The sequence below is a fragment of the Dermochelys coriacea genome, chromosome 2, assembly GCF_009764565.3.
Source record: "Dermochelys coriacea isolate rDerCor1 chromosome 2, rDerCor1.pri.v4, whole genome shotgun sequence".
Classification (NCBI taxonomy): Eukaryota; Metazoa; Chordata; order Testudines; family Dermochelyidae; genus Dermochelys; species Dermochelys coriacea.
In genome coordinates this window covers 139,185,167-139,209,727 of record NC_050069.1, presented here as the reverse complement: position 1 = coordinate 139,209,727, position 24,561 = coordinate 139,185,167, and the positions used below count along the sequence as shown (strand labels likewise).

Sequence of the window (24,561 nt, the reverse complement as noted above, 5' to 3'; positions counted from 1 at the left end):
AAGGAAATGTCCCCAACATTGGTATTTTATTTTACGAAATTCCAGATTTTACTAATTCTGGAGGCATTTGGTTAATTATGATTTACTCAGTTTTGCATGAAGTTTGTATTTGCACCTACAAATCTCATTGTTAGATAAATAAATACTTCAACTGTGAACAAATCCAGGTTTGTTTATGAAAAGGTAGGTGTTACTTTCGAAAATTTCTCTCTCAGTACATCTATCTGAGAACAGAAATGGCACAGGCAAATGTTCAGAAAACACTTAAACTCTGTGGAAATGGCAGTTTGAAGTTTCATATTTATTGTGTAAGTGATTTTCAGATCTAATACACTTAGTTTATAAACAAAAAAGGAATACATATTTAGAACTGCCTGCCCTGTAATCTGCTCCTTGGATCTGTAAGTAACTAGATTCTTTGCCTTTGCTTCCTCATCACCTGTCATAAAGGTTCTGCAGGCCTAGTTATTCCCTCAGTGCTACCTGTATAGCTCCTTCATTAGTTGTTCTATGGATACACAAGAAATGAATGCAACAGAATCCAGTTCCCTATGCCATACCTGTTTCAGTTCTGCTGCGCTTACAGGCGTCAAATGTGGTCGGCACAATTTTTTTCCACCCAAGTGAACGGACATGGCTAAATATACACAGGGAGCAGATTCTGTGAGTAAGATAGGGCAGTTCTACTTCATTTAAAAAAATAGAGAAAAAGAGTCCATTAGCCCCGGTTCAGTAAATCATTCAAGCACATGCTTAAAAGCTTTACTAAATCAGGATGGACTTATGCATGTGTTTATTATTTAAAAATGCACAAGTAACTGGGTGAGCCCTCTTGTGGAATTTTTGCTTTTGTGGTAGTGAGGCCCCTTAGACACATGCTGGAATTAGTAGTTTGCCCACTGGGCCAAATCCCATAGTGTTATTTAGGCATACCTCCCTCTGGCTTACCAATACAGACTTACCTTTAAGGGTAACACTTCTTTGTTGATAGAAAAAAATGCAGCCATAGCCTTGGTCCATGAGCAGAGGCCAGACACATTCCCACACACTCGCTTTGCCGTTTCGATGTTATAGTCTACCATTTCAAAGTAAGGATTCAAAAGCTCCACAACTTCTTCATTGATTGTGTCTTTTGGGAATTGCTGAAGACATCATGGAGAAAACAATTTAGCCACACTGAATTACCACACATCAGTCAGCGTCTCCAAAGGTGTTTTAAAAAAAACTCACCGACAATTTATTTGGCACATCCTAATTTGTGAATGTGATTTAAGCAAATAGATAACATAACTACCCCCCAATGGCTTAGCAAATTATCTGACAATGAGCCCAATCCTACAATCCTTACTTAGACAAAACTCAGATGGGAAATCAACAGACATTTCCTTTGAGTGAAAACTGTATGATTATGCCCAGTATTTGTTTCTCTGCAACACAATGGGTCGAAACCCCATAACTTTTAAAGTGAAATAAATAACACACACTTCTTACAACATTTGCTCTGCTACAGCCATTAGACAACCCATTTTTTTCCTCTATGTTTTTAAAGTACCTGCAGGTTCTGTAAGAAGTTTCCTGCTGTCATCAATTTCAGTGATTCCTGCCATGATGGGATGGTGCAGCTTTTCTCCAGGTCCACTTTCACACCATTCACTTTTCTCTGGAACAGCAGAAGCACGCAGTCCATAATACGCATGATAAGATGAGGAGGTCGGCCCAGTGTACGGACAGTGGCAATGTCTGCAGGTTTGATTGTCTATGAAATTGAGAGGAAGGAAAGGGATTAGCACTGTTGTTGCTGTAGTAAACCATGTAGTAAACCATCTCAAAGACAGACATAGCAAAAAATGATGGACACTTGCATTGAATCCATCCTACAGGCATAGGATCTGTTCGGAAAAATTAATCCAACCTACGTACCCATAATAAGTTTTTAATTGTTAAATCATGCTCAAGCTGAATAAAACTAAAAAGGTCCAATTCTGAAAGATTTTAACTGCTGCCTCTTGTAAGCCACTAAGTAATTTCTGCTCAGCAGCACCAAGTAGGCACTTAGCAATTTACACAAGCAAGCCTGTTCTGAGGGATGAAAAAGAAGAGAAAAAGCTCATTAAATAACTAAAGTTTCGTTACATGACGTAATGCTTTTGTTTGCACATTTTACAAGCAATTATCAGCATAATAGAAAGGACAAAAGGACCACAATTTGTGTTAAAGAATTTTACATTTTTTAAAATTAGTTACGTAAGGCCACAATCTATCTTCTCCACTTAATAGTCGTCTTGTCATTTAAAACTTGAAGTTATGACGAATAGGCAAATTGACCAATTTAAAGATCACTTAACAGCTAAGAAACCTGTAAATTAATCCAGTATTGCAGTACACATTTCTCTTGCTGCTAGCAAAATTCCATTAAATTCTTAGTAGATCATTTAAAATTCTCAAGTCCTTGAAGACCATAATTTGCCAGGTTCTTATAATGAGAAAACCAATCTATGCAACAATCACAACTGACAAGGAGTGTCCCCTGACTCAAAGGAAATTGTGGTTTGAAATAATGTTAAAATAATTTTACATACATATTTATTCATATGTTTGTTAGCTCCTGCTTATGTGTCTTTTTCCCTATTGAAGCTCTCATGTGAGCAGTTATAGCGCAGCTGAAGCCAACATAGTTCTTTGCTCAGACTTAGAAAACAATGATATCCTCATGGGAAATTGCCATCTGTATTTTACAGAGTATACGTGTCTATGTAATATATTTGACACCTTTATCCAGAGTGAAATTTTACATGCATTATTTAAATGTTATATCTCAGATGATATTGGAATTCATTTTACAAAGATTATATTGTCAATTAGCATTAGTAAAACCAGGATAGCTGCATTAAAAAAATAGCTGTCAAAGTACTAACTCACTTCAGAGATTTATTTTTGGCCAATCACAGAATAAAACAAGGAATAGGGTAGAAGACAAATATACTGCAGGCAACTGAATTACTGTGCATTAATTCCACTGAGGCCTTCTGATGATACCATAAACTTTGATGGGTTAGTTTGAGCGGTTTATGCAGTAACCAAAACTCCTGCAAAGAATCCTAGCACCATAATTTTGTTTTGTTTTACATGGTACTGCACCTAATAGCTGAATCTTAGTTACAGATCCATATTTGTAAATGCTATCACTGCATTCTGACTGTCTCAGTCATACACTACATTGCTGTCTTCATCTTCATTAGACAAGGGAGCTAATGTGGATCAAATATGTAAATATTCAAAACCTTCATATATTAGAATGGAAACCAAACCATTAGAAAGTTCCTAAGTATTTGATTACAGCTTCCTTGAAGCACAGATCTTCTTGGAGAGGTAGTCAAGATAACTTGGAGCCCATTCCCCCTTTACAGGGTTTTTTATTGTGAGGATTTTCTTCAGAGGCATCCCACTTATTTATATCTTTGAGTGTGACCAGTTGCCTATTATTTCACTCTGATGCAGCATGATTCAGTCATTGCAACCCCAAGTCTTATGATCAGTTCTGCTTTAAAAGGGCACCTTGGAGTTTAAGTCTCAAAATGCACTATAGTGTTCTGACATCTTAGTGTGCACAAAAGCCACTACTCTTATGTGAAGAGAAGGCCTCTCAAATCACTTTTTCATGAAAAAAAAAAATCAATCCTGCAAGGACAATATCATTTCCGCCTCCTCCCTAAAAGAGGAGATAAGAGGAAGGAGGGGTGTATTTGGAGGAATAATGTGCATGAGTGAGAAAGGCATTTGGGGGGAGCGCTGCTCAAGAGTTAAGGAAAGCATCTGAAAGTCTGAATACTTCTTTGACATGAGCCTGCAAACCTAGAGCTTTTCCCATCACTACTCCATACCTCCCACTCATTGCTTTGCTCTTCAGAGACTCTCCGTTCCCACCCCAACCGCTCTCCACTATTAGATTAACAGGTTTCAGCAATGGGAACTGAAGTTATTCTCCAACAAAAATTCTCTGCTGAGTTATTATTTATCACTTTACATACTAGTGTAAATACATTGAATTATACAGTATAAGATCTAAACCAGTGAGTCTCAGACTGAGGCTCGGGAGCCACAAGTGGCTCTTTAATGGGTCTCCTGCGGCTCTTTGCAGCCCATGATATGAAAACACTGTGTGATTTAATTATTAACCAATCTAAGTTATTAACCAATCTGGATGCTTTTACTATGTTATTAACTAATTGTAGAATATATGGTCAGTCATTTTGCTGTGACAATAATAGGGAATTAATTCGCACTACTCTTTTGGGTAATGTTGATCGCTAATTTGGCTCCTGAATCACTGAGGTCTGAGTATCACTGATCTAAACTAAACTAAAATGGGACTTTCACTCCCAGTGATGCATAATGTAAAGTCATGGGCAGAAACAGATATTACCACTACCGAGAACATACAGAATGTGCTACTCCATTACAGCGTAAACACTTCACAGCAAAGATGTCTTTTGGAGTAGTGTCTGAAGCTGGAGACAAAGGGAGCATGGGGAAAACTAGTGGCAACAGTGTTTCCAGGTATTGGAGACCTGACAGAAGTAGTCATGAAGAAGGACACAAACCAGGTAGGACAGCAATAAACTTGGGTGCAATATACATAATAGGAGAAAAATTAAGACAAGAGGGAAGTGACCTATGTTAGGATGGAATAAAGCAGGTTTGCACTCTAGTCACTGTCTATTCAGCAGTGTTTGAACAAAATACGAGCAGTGGCATTAGCTGGTTACCAGTCTGATATCAAACCCAAGGACTGGAGTTGCTTTTACATATGTGAGTTGCAGCGAGTTTAACATGAAAAATCACAATCAGTATTTAAGTGTTGAAAGCATTCCTTTTGTTGTAGGATTAACTAACTCATGAGCATATTGAGTTTGACCGACATTTATGAGATAAGAGGGAAATGTTTGTCAACTGGTAGGGTATGTGGCTCAACCCACCAGCCTACTTTCTATGGAGCACATCCTCTGAAAATGATAGTCCTACTTGTCCTTGTCTTGTAATTCTGACCTTTAAAGCTGCCTCTGCCTCTTCTAAAGCAGGCTTAGCAGCCTCCAACTTTTCTTCAGCAATGGCTTTATCTGCTGAGATGCTGTCTACAATTGCCTGGGCTTTATCTTTCACTTTCTGTACTTCAGCTTTCACCTTCTCAGCAGCCTGTGCTTTCACAGTGACTTCTTTCAAAACCTAAAAAAGGGGAAAAACACAAACACCAAATATCAAAGAAAATACACTGCTGAAAGAATTTGTTACTGTGTATTAATTTCCAGTGTAAAAATCCACCTGTCTAATTTTATATTCATGAACTATTAGGATATTCAAATAAAGATATTGCATTTACTATTGTCATGCTATACCATAGATCCTTTTTAACTCCTAATTGACTCCTCCTTCTTAAATTATTCCTTGTCAATGAGAAAATGAAACAAAGCACAAGAAGTTAAAGAGCACTTTGCATAAAAAGCTAAGCCTACCATGTCAGCTTTTTCATTAGCAACCTGAAGCTCCTTTTCTTTAACCTCCAGCTCTTTGCTTAGAGCAGCCACTGATTCAGATGCCTCTTTCAATTTCTCCAATCCAGTATTCATTCTACAATTTAAAATACAAATCAAAGAGCATAACAGGTTCCTCAGCTATTTTATAATTCTCCTTTTAAAATGATTCTACCAACAAGATTAATATGAAAGCTACTGCTAAAAATGTTTCATGTCACAGAAATTGGTACAAAAATTGTCATCAAAGTTTTCCATTATGTAACTTTCCACTACTATCAGAAATGGGTGTTTCACAGGTTAAATAGAAATTTAAGACAATTCAAATCAGGGAAAGACCTATGGAACTCTCCATGCACACAATGACTAAAGATGGTTGAATATTAGGGCTGTTGATTAATCGCCATTAACTCATGCGATTAACTCAAAAAAATTTATAGTGATTAATCGCAGTTTTAATTGCACTGTTTAACAATAGAATACCAGTTGAAATTTATTAAATATTTTGGATGTTTTCCTACATTTTCTATAATCTGTTTATCATTAAAATTGAACTTACAAATGAAAAATTATGTACAAAAAAACCTGCATTCAAAAATAAAACAATATAAAACTTTACAGTCTACAAGTCTACTCAGTCCTTCTTCTTGTTCAGCCAATTGCTAAGAGAAACAAGTTTGTTTACATTTACAGGAGATAATGCAGCCTGCTTCTTATTTCCAATGTCACCTGAAAGTGTGAATAGGTGTTCGCAAGGCACTTTTGTAGCCGGCATTGCAAGGTATTGACATGCCAGATATGCTAAACATTTGTATGCCCCTCCATGCTTCAGCCACCATTCCAGAGGACATGCTTGCATGCTGATGATGCTCATTAAAAATATAATGTGTTAATTAAATTTGTGACTGAACCCCTTGGGGGGAGAATTGTATGTCTCCTGCTCTGTTTTACCCACATTCTGCCATATATTTCATGTTATAGTCGTCTCGGATGATGACTCAGCGCATATTGTTCATTTTAAGAACACTTTTGCTGCAGATTTGACAAAATGGAAAGAAGGTATCAATGTGTGATTTCTAAAGATAGCTACAGCACTCAATGCAAGGTTTAAGAATCTGAAGTGCCTTCCAAAATCTGAGAGGGATGAGGTGTGGAGCATGCTTTCAGACGTCTTAAAAGAGCAACACTCCAATGAAGAAACTACAGAACCCAAACCACCAAAAAAAGAAAATCAACCTTTGGCTGGCGGCATCTGACTCAGATGATGAAAATGAATATGCGTCGGTATGCACTGCTATGGATTGTTATTAAGCAGAACCCAACATCAGCATGGATGCATGTCCTCCGGAATGGTGGTTGAAGCATGAAGGGACATATGAATCTTTAGCGTATCTGGCATGTAAATACCTTGCGACGCTGGCTACAACAGTGCCACAAGAACACTTGTTCTCACTTTCAGGTGACATTGTGAACAAGAAGCGGGCAGCATTATTTCCTGCAAACGTAAACAAACTTGTTTGTCTGAGCGATAAACTGAACAAGAAATGGGACTGAGTGGACTCATAGGCTTTAAAGTTTTACATTGTTTTAATTTTGAATGAAGTTATTTTTGTACATAATTCTTCCTTTGTAAGTTCAATTTTCATGATAAAGAGACTGCACAACAGTACTCATATTAGGCAAATTGAAAAATACTATTTCTTTTGTTTTTTACAGTGTAAATATTTGTAATTAAAAATAAATATAAAGTGAGCATTGTACACTTTGTATTTTGTGTTATAATTGAAATTAATATATTTGAAAACGTAGAAAACATCCAAAAATATTTAAATAAATGGTACTCTATTATTGTTTAACGATGCAATTAATCACGCAATTAATTGTGATTTTTTTTAATCAGTTGACAGCGATCATTGTTGGGCTCAAGACCAGAGATTGAACAGTAGATAGCCACATAAAGGAACCCAGGGCCTGTAAAAGGTGCTTTCCCTATTTCTAACTAAAAGCTTCTCTCTATAGTAATTCTTGAAACTGTGAAACTAACTATTACTTTACAGGGAAGTCAGTTAAACATACATCCAACTTTTTGAAGTCATTTCTGATTTGTGGTTCACTCAAAGAAGTCTGATTTTCAGAGGGTGGGAAGCATTTTCCGATAATTGGGATCCTTAGAAACATCTCACAATGGAACACTAAAAAATTAAGGCACCCAATCACTGGGCATTTGTTCTGGCTAGAGTTTCAAAAGTACCTGGATCCTGCAACCTGAATCATGCGACATCAAATGAATGAATGAAACATTTAATTTCTAGGTTGAAAAGCCTACATGAACAAATATTAGAAGGTAATGCCCAACCAAAGTGAGCCAAAAAATGGAATGGCTGTAGAGCAGGCTGGGAAAATTCATAGACTTTAAGGACAGAAGGTACCAATAAATCATCTAGTCCAACCTCCGATATAACACATTTCACAATTACCCCTGTCCATTAGCTACTTGGCTAACGCACATGTTACAATCTTGACCTGAAGATGAAATAGAGAATTCCCTACTTTGCTTGGTTAATCACCCTCACTGTTAAAAATTTGTGCCTTATTTTTAAATTGAATTTGTCTGGCTTCAGCTTCCACCCAATGGTTCTTGTTATGCCTTTCTCCACTAGATTAAAGAGCCCTTTAGAACACAGTATTTTCTTCCCATGAAGGTCATCAAGTCACCTCTCAATTTTCTTTTTGAAAAACTAAACAGATGGAGCTCATTATGTCGCTCTGTAGGGCATTTTCTCCAGCCCCTAAATCACTTTTGTGACTTTTCTGAACCCTCTCCAATTTTTCAGCCTCTTTTTAAATGAGGACACCAGAACAGTACTCAGTATTCCAGTACTGGTCTCACCAATGCCATATATGCCATAGTGCAGAGGTAAAAATCATCTCCCTATCCCTATTCACTACTTCACTTTTTATATATCCAAGGATCTTGTTATCCTTTGACAAGCAATTAGGTATCATCGAGAACAAACAACTCAACATGAGCTCTCAGTGCAATGATGTGACAAAGTCGCTACTCTTTTGGCAAGCTGAAAATGTTAGGTTTCTCTATTCAAGCCTAAGTTAATTGTATCTCCTCTGCTTTTTCCACCAAATGCATCCGATGAAGTGAGCTGTAGCTCACGAAAGCTTATGCTTTAATAAATTTGTTAGTCTCTAAGGTGCCACGGGTACTCCTTTTCTTTTTGAGTATAAGAAAAGGAGAGGATGAGTAGAGCAACAGAATGGAGCTGCCAGGCCAATGGCAGGCTAGGGACCTAGATGTTGACAACCACTAAAGCCAAGCCTTGGAAGACGTGCACTGATCCAAGATCTATGGCGGCTGGGAAGGTCAGGGATTTGGTCTGGCCTTGTGTTTTAAAAGACCCTAACCTTTACCAGAAAGGCAAGATGACCGATTCATTTGGCAACCAAGCCACAGTATGAACTGTAGTAAAGTAAGCTGCAGTCTGATTCCTTGCTGAAGGTGTCCAATGCTGGTTGTAACCTATTTAATTGCAAAGGTAGACTGGTGCTGCAGGGGCCAACCAATTGAATTTACACATCATTTCTTGATTTACACACTATTTTGAACATATTTAAATATGAACTGTAGAGAGACTTGATTGATTTAAACAACATATTTGAAAATTCTCTGAACCATATCAAACCACCTTGTTGGGTTTTCTTGAATAGAAGGTCCATCATCCTGAATCTGCAGAGGGTATACTGAGGCTCTTGGGCCATGAAAGCAGAAAGCATGCATCAGAGGAATGCGAGAGATGCTCCAGAATTCACAGAAAGGTTAATACCCATCTGTTTCACATAAAACAAAATGAAATTTTAACAAGAAAGCACCCTTCTGATAAACTAGCTGTTCTTTTGAGTGCAAAATCATACCACATGTACGTGTTCCATTGCTCATGTGAAAAATATGGAAATAAGAGCTTACTGTGCAAAGTGATGTCATTTATGGATGAATTGCTCTGAAAAACAAACTAAGATTCACATGTTTACTTTCCTGTTAAGTACCACTTACATTATTTCATTGTTATAGATTTAAATACTTGTAGGCCAAAAAATGGCCCTAATATTGGATCAAATTAAATTAATACCCACAGAATGAAAGACCTGAGAGGAAAATTCAAATCCAGCATCACTGTTTTCTTTATAAAGTGATCAGAATCATCAATTGAGATCACCATTGATTGCCACGAGCTGTTCTGTACCCATTTGGGGAGGGGGGAGAAAAAGGAGCAAATAAGGCATTTTACCTATTGGCCACTGTCTTCACCTCAGCATGCTTTTCTTTGTAGGTTGCTTTATATCCCTGAATAAAGGATAGGTAGGATTTTGGAGTCACATGTGTAGAACGTCTATATCTCTGGAAGTAGTCAACACACTTCTCTGCTACCCCATCCTGGAAAGAGCCCATACACTGCACCACCTCCTTCTTGGTTTCAGTGGTGCAGTCAATTTCATATGAGGATAGGAAGTGTTCGGATACTTTAGAGAAAGGAAAAAAAGGTTGTGAACTAACCCATTTAAATTAGTTTTTACATGCAAATATTGAAGAAAACTTCTACGACAGCATGCAGTGTGTCAGCAACATCGTGGAGAAGAGTTTTACCTAATTTACCTATCAGGTCTCGAAAAGCCACTGAACTCCACATCATTTTCTGGAGTGTATGTGGGCTGAACAAGTGGCATATTTTTAAATAGCTTTTTATTTATATGGGTCCATATGCAAACACACACCGTACTATCTGCATCAGAATACTGAATAGATCAGGAAACGCTTGTTGGCTAAAGACATCTGCAACTAGATTCTCCACAAAGGGTTCTGGCTACCTGAGACATAGCATATTATTCTCTTCTGCACATTTTCCTGGAACTCTAGATATTACGAGCCAACAAATCTGTTTTAAAGCTGTGATACAGGAGGGGCTTTCACAGAAATGTTTCAATTGACTTGGAACAAAGCTTTTTTTTCAGATTTTTTGTTGTGATTTAGCCATTTTTCACCCTTTGTGGGTATTTTAATTGGTTGAATTTGAAAATGAAATGCCCTTTTGAAATAAAAAGTCAAGTCAAAATTAAACATTTCGAGTACGTTGAAATAAAAAATTTCAACTTTTCAGGGTTTTTTGTTTTGGTTTTATTTTTTGGGGGTTTTTTGGTTGAAACTATTTGTCAAATTCAATCTGAATTCACAAATAGTTTTGGAGCCCCCAAACATCAATTTTTCAGCAAGAAATTTTTTTGCCAAGCCCTGGTTGAGAGGCTGCAATGCTGTCTGTTTGGCAGCTTTCATTAGCACTACATTCTAAAAACAAACTAAACAATTGGGGGAAGTTATATAGGAAATGCTTATGTGATACCTCAGCTTTCCATGATACTTAGGAAATTTATTTGTGTGAGAGGTTGGTCACTGACAATTAAGTTCCCCATATGTTCTGCTTAAGACACTACAGGTTATGTGGTGATATTTTGCTTATCACCAAGCCCTATGGCCACTAAATAAAGCTTCATTCTACTGACACTACTCTCAGAGACCGCTATTGAAGTTAGTGGCCATTGCTAATAGGGAGATGCTCCTGGTCACTATAGTTGGTAGTCTCAATACTTATTCATTTCACATAGGCATTTGAGCAGCCAACAGAACATAAGAGGTCTTAGTCACTTCTGATCTTGCTATTTTCAAATCAATGACTTAAAGTTAAAATATTTCATATCCCAGCACCTAACTCCTGAGCCATCCAGCCCCCCCATATGTAGCAATCACCATATTCCACCAATTGTGCTCAGGCCGTATGAGAGAAAGAGAAAGAAACATGCATTGTACTTACACAGCTGATCCAGAACTCAGCCTTCAGTGTTTGCCTTCATCTAATAGCCCTGTTCACAGCCAAGGTGGGCATTGACACCTTACAACCTTGGCCTACATATCTGACAGTTACTGTTTGAACATAACTCTCCCACAAAAGATAGACAGACTTGCACTGAGTTTGTTATCCTTTCCTTGACTATGTTGCCATACTCTCACACAGGGATGGATTCCTTTATTTTTTCACATTTATTCTCAATAATATGGGTTGGCTTTTACCAAAATCAAGGTTTAGTGTGAAGTTACTCCTGTGAAAGGGATCAGGACATAGCCTATCCTGAAAATGGGGTTTAAGACAGGTATAGGCATTGTGCCAATGTCCTGCCCAGGATTCCTTAGTTCCCAGTTTTCAGAGCTGCTAAGCACTCTTAGCTCCCATTAACTTGAAAGGGAGTTGTGTGAGTTCAGCATTTCTGAAACTGAGGCTGTTATTCTAAAAAAACTCATTGTATTGCTCATGTAGTTAAATAGAGCTATCAACTCTGCTTATTTTGAAAACTTACATTCTATTAAATCCCTTTTATTCCAACTCATAGGTAGAAGATTCATGTTACTTTTGAATTAAAACTACCATCCGCACTGGTTTTGAACCTATTCCCTCTACTCTCCAACCCTACATCATCATCATCCACCTATTTTCTGCAGAAGATCCTCCAGAACATTCCTATTAACTACTAACTTAGTGAGAAAGTGAGCATTCTATAATAAAAGTTTTCTTCAGAAACAATCGAGTTGAAGATAATTTCATTAAAATATTTTCATTTGTGATGTTAATGATATAAGAAAAGGAGTACTTGTGGCACCTTAGAGACTAACAAATTTATTAGAGCATAAGCTTTCGTGAGCTACAGCTCACTTCATCGGATGCATTTCGTGAGCTGTAGCTCACGAAAACTTATGCTCTAATAAATTTGTTAGTCTCTAAGGTGCCACAAGTACTCCTTTTCTTTTTGCGAATACAGACTAACACGGCTGCTACTCTGAAAGTTAATGATATAGTTATCCTCCCAGAAGAAAAAAGTGTAACCAGCATAATCTTCACATTTCTTCTTCCCACGCTGGCTAATTATTCTTTTGTGGCTTATCTGCTAAATATGCAGACACTCTAGTAATATTTTCAGGAAGAATTCCCTTCTTGACTGATTTCAAATGTGTGGATTTAATTTCTTTCTTTTGTTCATCGTTTTCACATCAGGACTTTTTCAGGTGAGGTTCAACAATATGGAATGTTTTAAAAATATTAGCTATCAGGTTACTTAAACAATGGGTCCAGAAATAGATTTTACTAAATGATGTTCTGGTATTTTTCCAGGCAATTTATAGAGAGTAATGGATTTAGCAGATATTTGGACAATATACAACAATATGAAGTTGAGCACCTTAGAAAAGGCAGTGAGGGGAGAAGGAAACTTAGAGGGTAACCAATTATGATTTAAAACTTGTTCTAGGTCCTGAAAATAAAGTATTTATTATTTGTTTTTAATCTTTTCTTTGAATGACTAAAGGATATCTTTAAGGGTGAAGGATTTTTCCAGTATCACATTTTAAGCCTTTTTTATATAATGGACATTTGCCTTTAAAAGAGACATAAGAGAGTCTTTTATGATTCTGGGTGTCACACACTACACTATTAACGTCAAACAGAACAAATGAAAGCTTAAATCCAATATTATGAGTCGAAGAAGCTTGCCCTTTTAGGGAGGGGGGAATTTTCCCTATTTACTTCACAGTGATTATAGCGCTTGATTTCATTAAATTTCCAGATTCAGCATAGCAAGACTCCAGAGCTGAGGCTAACACTCACCAGCAACCAGTGCATCCTTAGGCCACCGATTGAACCAGTCTGTAGTGCAACCAGAAATAAGAGCAGGGAACTTCAGGGCTCTGTTTCGGAATTTTTCACCCACTGGTGAAAAACAAAGTACTACATGGAGGTTCTGACGGACTCTGGTCATGAAATATTCATACAAATTCTCATTGGTTGGCGGTCGACGTGGGTGCTCCTTTTTCATGACAGGTATGAGATCACTAGTGATCTCATCAATTTCATCACGTGCAAACAAGTTGGAGACCTTAACAAAAGGAAGCAGATTTTTTAAAAGCAGCTTGGTGTGCCATTGTGACTGGAATGATGTACTATGGAAGCTCTTGTTCACAGAGCATGCCAAGTAGGTGCATACAGTTCTGATACAAACACATTGGGCCCCTTGCTTCACACTGTTTCATCAGTTTTATGTCATTGACTCTATCAAAACCAGAGGACTCACACTGGTAACAAATTAGTCTAAGAATGGAGAATCAGACCCACTATGATTAATTTTACTTGCTATTTTAATATATTGAGGTTAATTTCCCTCCTTTTAGTGTTAAGTTAACTAGTTAAAACACCTCTCTGGAACAAAGTATGTTAGTAATTTTAGATACAACTTTACCTCCTTCCTGCACAAGCCTATTTTATTTCTGAAAATTACTAAAACTCTGAATCAAACAGAAAACTTTATAAATGTTTAAGAAACAAAGTTCACATTGTTTCAGATCTCCTCCTTTATTTCTTATAATGTGTCTCAGTTTGAGTTTGTCAAGATACCTAAAAGACCCGATTCATACATTTTCATTCTAAGGGATTAATAGTTTTGCACTAATTTTCATAGAATCATGGAAGATTAGGCTTGGAAGAGACCTCAGGAGGTCATCTAGTCCAACCCCCTGCTCAAAGCAGGGCCAACCCCAACTAAATTATCCCAGCCAGGGCTTTGTCAAGCAGGGCCTTAAAAACTATAAACAATGGAGATTCTACCATATCCCTAGGTAACCCATTCCAATGCTTCACCACTCTCCTAGTGAAATAGTTTTTCCTAATATACAACCTAGACCTCCCTCACTGCAACTTGAGACCATTGCTCCTTGTTCTGTCATCTGCCACCACTGAGAACAGCCTAGCTCCATCCTCTTTGGAACCCCCCTTCAGATAGTTGAAGGCTATTATCAAATCTCCCCTCACTCTTCTCTTCTGCAGACTAAATAAGCCCAGTTCCCTCAGCCTCTTCTCAGAAGTCAGGTCTCCCAGCCCTCCGCTGGACTCTCTCCAATTTGTCCACATCCTTTCTGGAGTGGGGGGTGCAAAAATGGATGCAATACTCTAGATGTGGCTTCACCAGTGCCAAATAGAGGGGAATAATCACTTCCCTAAATCTTTTGGCAATGCTCCTACTAATTCAGCCCAATATGCTGTTAGCCTTCTTGGAACAAGGGCACACTGTTGATTCATATCCAACTTCTCGTCCACTGTAATCCCCAAGTCCTTGCCGATTAGCCAGTCAGTCCCCAGCCTGTAGCAGTGCATGGGAGTCTTCCTTCCTAAGTGCAGGACTCTGCACTTGTCCTTGTTGAACCACATCAGATTTCTTTTAGCCCAATCCTCCAATTTGTCTATGTAAGTCTGGAAACTATCCCTACCCTCCAGCATATCTACCTCTCACCAGCTTAGTATCATCTACAAACTTGGTGAGGGTGCAATCCATCCCATCATCCAGACTATTAATGAAGATGTTGAACAAAACCGCCCCCAGAACAGATCCCTGGGGCACTCCACTTGATACCAGCTGCCAACCAGACATCAAGCCATTGATCACTACCCATTTAGCCTGACGATCTAGCCAGATTTCTATCCACCTTATAGTCCATTCATCCAATCCATACTTTTTTAACTTGCTGGCAAGAATACCGTGGGAGACCGTATCAAAAGCTTTGCTAGAGTCAAGGTATATCACATCCAGCACTTTTCCCATATCCACCGAGCCAGTTATCTCATCATAGAAGGCAATCAGGTTGGTCAGGCATGACTTGTCCTTGGTGACTCCATGTTGACTATTCCTGATCACCTTCCTCTCCTCCAAGTGCTTCAAAATGTATTCCTTGAGGACTTGCTCCATGATTTTTCCAGGGACTGAGGTGAGGCTGACCGGTCTACAGTTCTCTGGATTATTCTTCTTCCCTTTTTTAAAGATGGGCATTATATTTGCCTTTTTCCAATTGTCCGGGACCTCCCCTGATCACCACAAGTTTTCAAAGATAATGACCAGTGGCTCTACAATCACATCAGCCAACTCCCTCAGCACCCTTGAATGCATTAGATCTGGGCCTATGTTCTTGTGCATGTCCAGTTTTTCTAAATAGTCTTTAACCTGTTCTTTCACCACTAAGGAGTGCTACAGCTTTGCGTCACCACACAGTCAGATTCTGTGATGGAGAGCTGACCAATTTGTATTAAGATTCCAGTGTTACATATTACCTGAGACTGCATTTGTACAACTGCTGCCATGATGTCTAAGAGACTACTCACATGAATCAAGCTGCCCATAATCAGACCCTCTCTCTGCTCCCTGATTACAAAACTGAAAAGGATGAAAGAAACAAAAAAATAAAAATTGTACCTCTCCAGATGATAAAACATTATTCAGGTATTCCAAGAAAGACTCATCTTTGATCTCATTATCTGTAAAAATGAAGCTGATGCCCTTTCCTTGTAGCCCTGCTCTCCTGTACAAGAGCTTCAGGTCTTCCATCAGGTTTGAAGTGCTGTATGATCTAGAAAAAAAACAGTTGTGTTGCCACTCAAAACTTTTAAATAGGGATGTTGGTAAACAAATGTGCCCAACAAAAATATCTTTGCATTCAGTGTACAAACAATGTAATTATGCTCAAGAATATCAATTTAAAGTGTTAAAGAACCACAGCCCATTTTAAGTCTCCATTTAAATAAACAAACCCAATTTGTTTTCTATCATCATTCCTTTTTTCAAAAGAGGATAATGTGGCCCCTTTCTCTGTTACTCTTAAAGACCCACTCAAACAGAACAGGGATTAATGATGCATGACAAACAAACCAACCACACAAAACACTCAAATGCACATAGTAAACCAAATTAAGAACAAAAATTTCTCCAGGCTTTTAATTACAGTAATCTTAGGTATTAGCCTGTTATTTTTTGCTTGTTGAAAAAAGACATTCAGACTGGGAGGACACACAGAATTTCAGCACGGAAAATAAAGGCAAACATTTTTAAAAGGCTCTTAAGGATGCACATATTTCCATTCTCATCTGTGGTCACCACTATGTGCTCTGCTTGTAGAAGGAATCCAAAACACAGAAATCAAAGTACATGTTTTTGAAATATATTTTGTTCAACTGCCTACCTTGTTAAAGTGATCTGGAACGTAGCATAGCCAGCTATGAATGATGCCAGTTTAGTCAAACTCTGCTTTCCTGAGCCACCAACTCCAACTAGGAGAGCATTTCCATGAGGGGTGCGAATCACACGGGAAATCTAAATATCAACATGGCAGTTTGTTGATAAATATATGGAATGTTTGTGCCAGAACAATTTAAGCCACCACAGCAATGGGCACCTTCGAATTAGTAATGAGAACCTTAGAATTATCACACTTTTATTTTATATATTACACATTTTTTAATTTTGAAAAGCTTTTATTTGTATGAGAAACTGATCACCTCTAAACACAACATACCATTATAGCACAGGAAGTGCCGTTTCCACTTTAAATATTACTATATGATAACAATGTTGTCATGTCAGAATAGATTTCTACAGGATTTCCTGTAATACCATATAAAGTTCATGCTCTATATCTCCCTTACATTTCACTGTAAAATTAACATCAATTTTGATTTCTCATTTCTGTAAATCAAAAGTAACTCATTAGTCATCAGAGTTACTGGTGTAGTGTCAGACTGAGAACTTTTAATGTAACTGCAAAATATTGGGGAGAGGAAGGATAGTTTAGTGGACAAAGCCCTGGGCTGCAATACAGGAAGCCTAGGCTCAATTCTGAGGTCAGCCATAAGCTTTTTGTGCAACTTTGGATAGCTCACTTAATCTACTCTGTGAGTCAGTTTTCCATCTGTGAAATGGCATTCCTGTTGCCCTATCTTCCATGGGCATCATGATGATAAAATCTATTAATGATTCTGAGACATCCCCATACCATGCTCATGAGTGTCATGTAAGTACCTAGATCAGTGGTGGGCAAACTTCCGCAAGTGAGCCGTTTTAAGCTGGCCCGCAAGCCGCACAACATGGCTTGGCCCTGCTCCGGTGCTCCAGCTGGGGCGCTGGGTTAGGGGCCGGACCACATGGCTTGGCTGCACTCCAGCCGAGGCGCTGGGTCGGGGGCCGCACTATACAGCTTGGCCCCGATCCGGCAGGGGCGCTGGGTTGGGGGATGTACTATGTGGCTTGGCCCCGCTCCGGTGCTCTTGCCGGGTCGCTGGGTCTGGGGCCACACCATGTGGCTCAGCCCCACTCCGGCCAGGATGCAGGGTCAGGGGCCGCACCACACGGCTCCCGGAAGCCACGCATGGCCCCACTCTGGCTCCTATGCACTCCAATGGAAGCTGCAGGGGTGGTGCCTGTGGATGGGATAGCGTGCAGAGCTGCCTGGCCATACCTCCGCAGAGGAGACTGAGAAGAGACATGCCATTGCTTCTGGGAGCCACTTGAGGTAAGTGCCGCTTGGAGACTGCGCCCCTGAGCCTCTCCCCACACCCCAACCCCCTGCTCCATCCCTGATTCCCTCTCCCGCTCTTCAAACCCCTCAATCCCAGCCTAGGTTATTACTGAGGAGTGGGGGGGTGCAAGTCTTTGCCCCCGTGGGCCCTGTTTTATGTTACTGGATGAAAGCTGGTATTTTAAAGCACAGTCTTAGGCTTCACATCCTCATTCTGTCTCCTTGCGACCATTCAGCAGCTTTGTTAGGGGCAGACAATGCCTCCCCCAACAGGTCTAACTGGTACATTGCAACCAGCCTGGGAGAACAGCCAAGGAAGCAATAAATAGCTGTGCAGAGGGGAATCCCCTTTAGCCGTCACGTATTTGTCCATGGCTCTGGAGCCCAGTTGCTGAGAGTTCATCATCAGCTCTCAATGTGCTGCTGTAGCTAAGAGGACTAATGGGATCCTCTGATGTATAAAGTAATATGAAGTAGGGGTAGGAAAGTGTATTCCCTCTGTGTACAGCATTAGCAAGACCGTTACTGGAATCATGTGTCCAGTTCCCATGTCCACTCTTCTAAAAGGATGTTGATCTGGAAAGGGTTCAGAAAAGAGCTATGAAAATATTTGAGATCCAGAAACATGCCTTATAATGAGAGACTGAATAAACAATCTATTTAGCTTATCCAAGAGAAGGCTAAGAGGTGACTTGATCATGGTCTATTAGTACCTATGTAAGAAAGAGACATCTGATAGTAGACTCTGCTCTTTAACCTAGCAAAAAAGGCACAGTGAGATTGTCATGCTTAAACTAGGCAAATTCAAACTAGAAATAAGGTTCACATTTTTAAGTGAAGGTAATTAACCATTGGAACAATTTACCTAGGGTTTTGGTTGATTCTCTGTCAATAGAAGTCTTTAAGTCAAGATTGGATATCTTTCTAGCTATGATAGAGCTCAAACAGAAGTTATGGGCTTGATCTCACATTTACTGGTCAAGATTCAATGGCCTGTAAAGTCAGGTAAGCAATCACAGTCATACCTTTTTGCCTTAATCTATACATGTATACATTTAGGAACAGTTAAGTTTATACCCGGACAGGATTACCACCACTATTTACCAGACTAAAAATTGTTAACAGAACCTCACTAATTTGCTCTGACTTACTTTTTTCAGATTACCCAATTTTTTGAATTCATTTTTCAACAATCAAACACAAAAATGCAATTTTCAACAGTACATCAAAGCTGGGGGGGGTTATTTCGACAAGTGTAATTTAGATTTATTTACTTACTACTTACTAGTATTTTTATCACATTTTGTTCAATTAACATAATCTAGTTCAAGTAATCTAATATACGACCTCACCGCAACTTCTTTTAAATAATGGCTGAGAAACAGGGCTGAGCCAACTGTGCAGTAGAGAAATACAAGGTTTGCAGTTTACAGAGGAAGAATTAGGGCGATATTACTTTTTAGGAAGCCCTTTCTGTGTTTGCATCATACTGGGTTCCACTGTGCTCTGAATTATAATCAGCTGTGTGCAGTAAGTATAATGAGTTTCACGTTCTGAGGTTTGACAAAACAAGAGAGCATACTGTGAATCAGGAGTGGAAATTTGTAGCTAGACTTTGCCCCCATGCTAAATGGCTGTGTGGCTGAGTAAGGCTGACCTTACTGTTCCCCACAAAGACACTTTGGTGCTACCCCAACTGTGGGGTTTCTCATTGTGGACAGAGTGAGGGATAGGGGTGGATGAAGGCAATACTACTTTCTGCAACCCAGTTAATATAAAAAGGCAATGAAAGGCATTGTATGTAAAATCATTGTCCACTTCTCTGGCTAGGTGGGAGAGGAAAGGCGTGTTTGATGCATTTTATAGAAAGTTGGTGTGCTCTATTACCCATTCAGGTGAGGGGCACGCCAAGGAATTGTGTTTCCTTTGGATGTTTCACCATTCTGTATTTCGAACTGTGGCTAAATGCATATCTAGCACTTTATATTTCTATGCAAAAATCTAGACTTGTGTTATATTACTTTAAAACAGAAACAAAAGACGAGCCTATGCCCCACTTTATTTGACAGAATAACTGAAATCCCACGTGATTACAGAAAGTAAAATCTGCTATAATGTCAAACTTCTGGTCATGAAAAGGCAGGAGGAGGAGAAAGTGCTCATCCTACCTTGACTAAATGAATCATAGCATCTTTGAAGAACACCATGTCCAGACGTGCACCCCGGATGTTCTCGTTGTATGTTTGTAGAAACATATTTAAACGATCCTTTAGGTGATTAAAAGATTCAATTGGTTCATAGATTTTAGGCATATCAAAGACAGTTTCTTCTGGCTCTTCACCTGTGAGAAGAAGTGATAGCAAATTGTTAACAGTGGAAATTACTAAAGAGGGCTGAGTTTTCTTTCCCTAAAGGTATGTTCTAGATATTAGCCATTACATTTTGTATCCTCTTTCCAATGTCCTCTGAATGCTTCCTCTCTTTTTCCCTCTCCCCCATTTCTTTTTCTTTTGCCTCCATAGCTCTCTGGTGGGCAGCCTCCTGGGCCTTCTCTGCCTCTTTCACTGCCTCCTTATTGAGTTGTTTTAATTCGGCCAATCTTTGGTGTTCCTTTTCTTTCTCTTCTGCTTCCAGTTTGGCTAACTCCAGTTTCTGTTGGGCATTGCTTTTTGTCATCTTAGCCTCTCTCTTTTTAACCTAGCTATACCGGAGAGTTAGAAAAAAAAATTGCCTTGTAAAATTTGCTGGCTGAATGATTTAGGGCCTGCTCATACTCCCTTGGAAATCAATCCTCTCTGAGTTAAATGATGTCAGGACTGAGCCCCTAACGAAGTACTATAACTGGTAACAGAGGCCACACCTTTTTTTTTTTTGACTTCAGCATTCACTGAGAAACTAAGTTTATTTCACAAACAAGCAGACATCGTGCACATAAACAAGGGGGCCCATTTATTATGTTGTATTCTCTATGAATATGATATATTGGCAGTTTAAATACATGCCCATTGCAAACTGTCATAAATATAAAGGGAAGGGTAACCACCTTTCTGTATACAGTGCTATAAAATCCCTCCAGGCCAAAGGCAAAACCCTTTCACCTGTAAAGGGTTAAGAAGCTATGGTAACCTCGCTGGTACCTGACCCAAAATGACCAATGAGGGGACACGATACTTTCAAATCTGGAAGGGGGGGGGGGAAAGGCTTTTGTCTGTCTGTCTGTGTGGTACCTTTGCTGGGAACAGATCAAGGATGCAAGCTCTCCAACTCCTGTAAAGTTAGTAAGTAATCTACCTAGAAAATGCATTAGATTTTTCTTTGTTTTTTGGCTTGTAAAATTCGCTGTGCTGGAGGAAATGTGTATTCCTATCTTTGTGTCTTTTTGTAACTTAAGGTTTTGCCTAGAGGGATTCTCTATGTTTTGAATCTGTCTGCCTATGAGATTATCTTCCATTCTGATCTTACAGAGTTATTCTATTATCTATTTTTTTGTTCTTCTAATAAAGTTCTGATTTTTAAGAATCTGATTGGGGTTTTTGGGTCTTAAAAATCCAAGGAGTTTGTGCTCATCTTGTTTATTCTCAAGCCTCCCCAGGAAAGGGGGGGTGTAATGGCTTGGGGGGGGATATTTTGGGGGAAGAAGTCTCCAAGTGGTCTCTTCCCGGATTCTTTATTAAATCACTTGGTGGTGGCAGCATACCAGATTTTTAACCTAAGCTGGTTCCCAGGGCAAGAAAGAAATCTGTGCCTTGGGGAAGTTTTAACCTAAGATGGTAAGAATAAGCTTAGGGGGTCTTTCATGCAGGTCCCCACATCTGTACCTTAGAGTTCAGAGTGGGGAAGGAACCTTGACACAAACTAAATTGACACACCCCTTTTAATTTACCTCAGACAGAAATTAAACTGTAGAAAGATTAGAACAATTGACTGTGTGACATACAATTCAATAAAAAGTCTCTAAAATAAAATGCATGGAACACTTCTTTCTTCATTGAATCTAGAACATTTAAATTCCTCATTTACCAGTATTTGAAAAAAAATCTATGCAGTTTTCCTAGGCATACAACATGGGTAGAGAAAGGCTATTCCCATAATTTAAGTTATGTTTTTCCATGAGGGTGTGCTATGTGGCAAGACATAATACAGCTGCTCAACATAGTTATGAAAAAGTGAATGCAGGTAAACATGCATATACTAAGCACCTGGCCAAAGTTTATCTTCATTTGTATCCTAATATTAATCAATTATGGATAGAGACATGTGGTGCAAACAGGTGCACAGCACATTTTCCTAACACACTCCCCCACATCCCTTGCTGACAGTGAAAATGATACACAGATAAATTCTGCTCTTAGTTACATGCTTGAAACTCCACAGACTTTAGGATTTTGTCCTATATGCTTCAGAGAGATAATGTCATGGCACATTCTCTGTGAAAAGCAGTAATTTGCTATGACCCTGGGGTATATCCAGTAGATACAGGATGCAGCATCAATTGGTTTCTGCTTATCTTCCTATTACCTCAAAAATTACGCAGGCTCATTACCATAATTTAGGTATTCTAAGGGTTGATGAACAATTGTTAAAAAGGTGTAATACCCTTAACTTGATTGCAAGATCAAAATGCTTAATCTACTCTGTGCATACATCATCGAGTCCAGCTGCTTTGCCATTCTTCAGGTGACTTGTTCCGGCATTGAGTTAATCTACTGTAGTCATCAAGTGCCTTACATCACGAAAGAATTTTCTAACCAGTGTTGTGCCTTTGGATACGACAGCTGGTAAGGTCTAACTGAGGTTATGGAATGAAAGACAACACACAGTCGGGCACACTGAAATAGATCTGGAACCCTAGGAGGACTTTTCTTGAGGGGCCAATAGAGACTGGTCAGTGTGGTGATGCCTGAATAGCCTGTGCACATAAACTGGCACATCAAAGACTAATATGATCAAATGGGGTTACTTTAATTATACCAATATATGTGAGAACAGTGAGGTGCAGACCATGAAGCACCTGCTCATTTGCCAACTCTTTGGGGAGACTTGTATGAAGGAGGACCTTGCTGTAGTGATAGAAAGAGTCATCGCTTGTGCATGGTTCTGGAAAAGCCTCTAGTCTGTGACAAGGATCCGAGAAAAGGAGAACCTCAAAAATACATATTAGCTGTATTAAAGAAACTATCTGATAATCACGGAGAAGGATGAAGTCAGAAAAGTCAATTACTTTATACAGAAGGGCGAAGCAATCATGATCAAAGGAGAATAATAGGAAATGAGGAATGTGTGTTAAAAGTACTGTGGGTGACATTTTTACTTCTCTGAATTTGTCTGTTTACCTGATCTAGTCTTCATTTTTAGAGTCACAGCAGTCTAAATGTATTGTCATTTACAAGTACATAATGGGGGGAGGACTTCTTATCAAGATGGATGTAATCAAGGACATAGCTTTTCCTCAAAACTTAGAACTCCACAAAGTAAACTTGGGGAGCTCTGATAACATTAATAGTTCAAACATCCTTTGCCAGGTATGCAATGTAAACAAGAACTCCTCTCAATTTCCATGGGAATTCTGAAACTGCTACACATTTATGAATCCTTAATTGTACATTAGCTCTGTGTACAAAGTTATTTATTTACAGCAATCTTAAAATAATTCCATTGAATTGATAATTTTGGTGTTAACTCTCAAAATGATTGGTAACAGATTAATATCCAAACTTTAAAAAACATTCCTTGAAATACTGAATTAAGCATTTCAGGTTTCATCTGATGAAACTATTAATAAGATAATTAAAAGCAAAAAAGTCATTTTCATAGAATTGCTTGTAAGTGAGTAACCCTACAAAATCTTAAATCGTTTATTTTCTGTATGTGGAAGACAGCTCTTCGGTGATATTTCTGTCATATTTCCAACTCACTAACACCTCTTGTACATTTGTTCTGTTAACATTTCAGGTGTTTGCACACAACTATAAAATGTTTTCTACAAATAAAAGATATTCATAAAGCTCTTACTAGTAGTTTTTATACTGTTACACAACAGTATATAAATTCTTAATTCCAGCTTTATTATCAATAGTGTTACCCCTCAAAGTGAAAGTCATACAGGGATGTTTCAACTGAGCCCCCTACACTTGTAGTTTATTTCCTAATAAACTATATACTGTGTTTTTAGCCAAATTCTTCAAAGTTTAAAAAAAACCCCACATCACTCATTTCTGGCTGGCTCACACATTAACCTTATCTTTAAGTGATTTTCTTTCTCTCGACCTAACTTGAAATATAATACACTTCATTTAAATAATGTCTTATCAGATTTTTTCCCCTTAGGATAGTTTTTTGTGGGTTTGTGTTTATTTTTTACTATTATACTTGTGTATTGATTCATTATACTGACAATTATATTTAAGTATTTTCAGAGGGTTGTACCATTTCACAGATGGTGACTAAGAGAAATATGTAACTAAGAAATATGTGACTAAGAGCTTAATCCTGCTCCTGCTGAAGTCACTACTATTTTTACTATTGAGTTCAAAGGTGGCATGATCAGGCATTAAGAAGACGACAGACAGCAAAAGTACTTAGACAAGCAACAAG

At 38.6% G+C, this 24,561-nt stretch overlaps 1 protein-coding gene across 1 annotated transcript in view; it reads right to left on the bottom strand.

Annotated features, from left to right (window-relative positions):
• Positions 1–24,561, bottom strand: part of DNAH5 (dynein axonemal heavy chain 5) — a 316,306-nt gene that overhangs the window by 76,143 nt on the left and 215,602 nt on the right. Inside the window, exons 52-60 of the mRNA XM_038392521.2 lie at positions 20,136–20,308; positions 16,636–16,766; positions 15,873–16,026; positions 13,244–13,511; positions 9,827–10,058; positions 5,511–5,625; positions 5,047–5,223; positions 1,553–1,756; positions 963–1,142 (exon numbers count right to left, since the gene is read on the bottom strand). Of these exons, the coding sequence (XP_038248449.2) occupies positions 963–1,142; positions 1,553–1,756; positions 5,047–5,223; positions 5,511–5,625; positions 9,827–10,058; positions 13,244–13,511; positions 15,873–16,026; positions 16,636–16,766; positions 20,136–20,308 (1,634 nt within the window). The remainder of the gene's footprint in view (positions 1–962; positions 1,143–1,552; positions 1,757–5,046; positions 5,224–5,510; positions 5,626–9,826; positions 10,059–13,243; positions 13,512–15,872; positions 16,027–16,635; positions 16,767–20,135; positions 20,309–24,561) is intronic.